This window comes from Coffea eugenioides, chromosome 3 (genome assembly GCF_003713205.1).
Source record: "Coffea eugenioides isolate CCC68of chromosome 3, Ceug_1.0, whole genome shotgun sequence".
Classification (NCBI taxonomy): Eukaryota; Viridiplantae; Streptophyta; class Magnoliopsida; order Gentianales; family Rubiaceae; genus Coffea; species Coffea eugenioides.
Window position 1 is genome coordinate 35,905,971 of NC_040037.1, and position 3,997 is coordinate 35,909,967.

The following is a 3,997-nucleotide window of genomic DNA, read 5'->3' on the forward strand; positions in this document are numbered from 1 at the left end:
AATTCCTATTTTGCCAAAAAAAATTTAGATATTATTTAGATCACATCATAACACAATTTTTAATGTCTTTTTATTTTAGATATGTCATATCATAAAAAGTATTATAATGTTATTCCAAATAATGTCCTATCCAAACACATCTGTTGTTTGCAACATATTTGCACTAGTACTATAATGGCAGTTACCTAGTGGTACTAATCATAGAATGAATGTCACCCTTTTTGCGGTTTTTGCATTTGGTTTAATTCTTTGGATTGGATCTCCTAACAATCCAAACCTTCCATGACAATGGTGGGTTGTTAATGCATGGTAACAAGATGGATAGGAAAGTAGAGAATTCATTGCCTTTCCTGTCTATCACGTGATATGCTTGTTGGGAAGTGGGAACCTTTTCTTCCTTTTCATTTTCCTTTTATTGCAGCAATTCTAAAATGAGCATTCAAAAGGTTAAAAACCACCACCAATTAGTAGATTCTTGGTTTCATCTACTGCTACATTCAACTCTTTCTCACATTCAAAGTTGCAAGTTGACCGGTTCCATTCCACACTCGAAACTATCAAATTCTCTCTTTCTCCCAGATATCGACCTGACCTGATGGCAGATGCACTGCTTGGTCCCGCAGTACAAGTTCTAGTACAGACGGCAATAAACTTGGCTACAGAACAAATTGGCCAGTTTGTTGGCTTCAAGAAAGATTTGGAGAAACTGCAGGATACGTTGACTGGAATCCAGGCTGTCCTTCGTGACGCAGAGAAAAAACATGTGAGTGAAGAGTTCGTGAAGCATTGGTTGGAGCAGCTTGAACGTGTGGCTTTTGATGCTGATAATTTGCTGGATGACTTCAACTATGAAATGATTCGACGCAAAGTTGAGATCCGAAACCAAATGAAGAGGAAGGTATGCTTCTTCTTCTCAGTCTCCAATCCCATTGCATTTCGTTGTAGAATGGCCAAAAAAATTCAGAAAATCAATATGGATTTGATAAGTATCCATGAAGATGCAACGAAACTTGGCCTCCTCCGGTCACAGGATGAAGCTAGAGATGCACCTGCTCTTTCTCCTCCTAGCAGAGAGACTGACTCTGTTACTAATACGAGTTTTGTTGGAAGGGATGATAAGGTTTCAGCAATAGTAACAAAGTTGACTGCCACAAGTAACAATGAAACAATCTCCGTTCTTCCTATAGTGGGGATGGGCGGGATCGGAAAGACCGCTGTGGCTCGAGAAGTTTTGAATGATCTAAATATTGAAAACCATTTTGACGAGAGAATGTGGGTATGCGTATCAGATTTTGAAAAACATTTGGATGCCAACAGGCTTTTCGGTTTGATGCTTGAATCATTGAAAGTCCCAATGGCCGAAGTTGGGGATTCTAGGGAAGCCAAAGTCCAGAAGCTTAAGGAAATATTGGATGGTAAAGAACCGAATGGTAAAAAGCCGCTTAAGTATCTATTGGTCCTCGATGATGTATGGAGTGAGGACCCCGCATCATGGGATGGGTTTCTTGATTCTTTGCGAGGTATTAGCTCAGCCAAGGGGAGCTGGATTGTTGTGACCACCCGTAACGAACAAGTGGCAACCATCACAGCAATTTCTTCTCGTCCTTGTTCCTTAGAGGAATTATCAGATTATGATTGTTGGCTCATCCTTGAAAAAAAAGCATTTGGTTCTAGGGAAGCACCGGATGATCTAAAAGAGTTAGGATTAGAGCTTGCAAAGAAATGCCAAGGCTTACCATTAGCTGCAAGTGTTCTTGGCGGTATGTTGCGGAACAAGGAAAGTGATGTATGGCATTCAATTTTAGAGACTGGGCTTCAAAATATAGGTGGAAACAGAGATGGTTACATCTCTAAAATTTTGAAGTTAAGCTTCGACCATCTTCCGTATCCATCTCTTAAAAAGTGTTTTGCATATTGTTCAATTTTTCCCCAGGATTTTGAAATGGAAAGGAATCAACTAATCCAACTTTGGGCTGCAGAAGGATTTCTTCATTCAAATCCAAGAAACAAAATGACTATGGAGGAAGTTGGTAACTGGTACTTTACCCTTTTGTTGGATAGTAACTTGTTTCAAGATGCAGAGAAGGATGATTATGGGAATGTTTTGTACTGCAAAATGCATGATCTTGTGCATGATATGCTGCAATCCATTTCCAATTCTAAAACTTTAAGGTTGAAAGAGTCAAGTGAAGCTGATTTTCGTCACAAGACTTTTCGGTATCTTGCAATTGAGAGAAGTGATGGAGAAGAAATACCACCATTTCCACTGAATGGGAGTTTCAAGTACATAACAACATTATTTTTACTGGAGAACAGATCAATTGATGATGGTTTGATCATTTTTTTGGCTTGCTTGCGAGTGCTAAACATGGCTTCATCAGATACCAAGGAGCTTCCTGAATCAATTGGCAAGTTGTCTCATTTAAGGTACCTCGATTTGTCAAATACTTCTATGGAAACTTTGCCGGACTTTCTTTGTAAACTTTACAATCTGCAGACATTAAGACTTCGAGATTGTAAATCATTGACAAAGTTTCCAAACAATTTCAAGAATTTGGTGAATCTGAGGCACTTTGCTTTTTTCACAAGGATAAATCAAGTGATCTAACACCTCTTGAGATTGGACAATTGCATTCTCTCCAAACATTGTCATTTTTCAATATTGGTAAAGAGGCGGGTCGACAAATTGGACAATTGGGGAGTTTAAAGAATCTCAGTGGAAGTTTTGAGATACGAAATCTTCAATTAGTGAGAAGTATGGAAGAATCCAAGTTTGTGAAACTGCTTGAGAAGCCAAACATTGATGAGTTGAGATTAATGTGGAGCGAGTCAAATAATTCAAGAGAGAATGATAGCAAATACAATCAAGTGTTGGAAGGTTTGCATCCTCACCAAAATTTGAAAGGTTTGATAATTGAAAGATTTTTTGGTGATCAACTTTCGACATGGATTGGAGAACTCAGGAAATTGGTGAAGTTTGAATTGCGAGATTGCAAAAACTGCAAAGAGTTACCAACTCTTGGAGATATGCCCTCTCTTAAATTTCTTCACTTGGAAGGGCTTGACAGTGTATCAAGCATAGGCCCTTCTTTTTATGGCAGATTAGGAATGCATAGTGGCAGTAGTAGTCAAAGACCCGTAAACTTGTTTCCAGCACTTGAATATCTCATTCTAGAAGACATGCCAAATTTGAGGGAATGGATGGAAGCAGCAGTTCATGATGGAATAGTAGTGGTGTTTCCGGTTCTTGATACAATGAGGATTATTAATTGCCCTCAATTAGCCACTTTTCCAAAACATTTTCCACGTCTCAAGAAATTGAACATCGAGAAAACCAAAAATGGATTAGCAATAATGGGATATATTTGTAGTGGAGTCAGCACTCTCACTAGTCTTTCCATTCTGAGCGTGAAGGGGCTTACCAAGCTATCAAATGTGTTATTCCAAAACAATTCAAATCTTGCATATCTTAAATTAAGATATTGTGATGATTTGACCCAACTCTTGGATTTTTCATTTGACGTTCCTCAAACTTTAGGAGGACCAAATTACCAAAGAGTGCTTGAGCATACAAGTATTGACAACAATAATGCTTCTCAGCATTTGGTTGGCCTTGAGTCCCTGGAGGTATTAATTGTTGATGACTGCCCCTTGCTTGAGTCAATTTCAATCCCCAAGGGACACAAATACCTCACTGCCTTGCGAGAATTAAGGATTTCTTGGTGCAGTGGGTTAACCCACTTGTCCATCCCACAAATATCTGAGTCAGAGTGGGATTCCACTTCTTCACCCTTCTCCTTCTCCGGTACTTGTCTTTCTCCTCCTCCTCCTCTCGAGGGACTGGAAGTATTGGTTTGCCCCAATCTTATCTCTTTTCCAATTGATTTAACCCGAACATCTTGTCTCCGCTACCTGGGCATATCACGATGTGAGAAATTAACCAACTTGTCCAAGGGGAAGCTTTGTTCTCTTACAAGCTTGAGATGGTTAGATATCG

General features: G+C 39.2%; 1 protein-coding gene across 1 annotated transcript; it reads left to right on the forward strand.

Annotated features, from left to right (window-relative positions):
* Positions 1-595: 595 nt before the first annotated feature.
* Positions 596-2,608, forward strand: LOC113766499 (putative disease resistance protein RGA3). The gene has a single exon (XM_027310684.1). It carries the CDS (start codon positions 596-598, stop codon positions 2,606-2,608), a length of 2,013 nt encoding a protein of 670 aa, XP_027166485.1.
* The last annotated feature ends 1,389 nt before the right edge of the window (positions 2,609-3,997 follow it).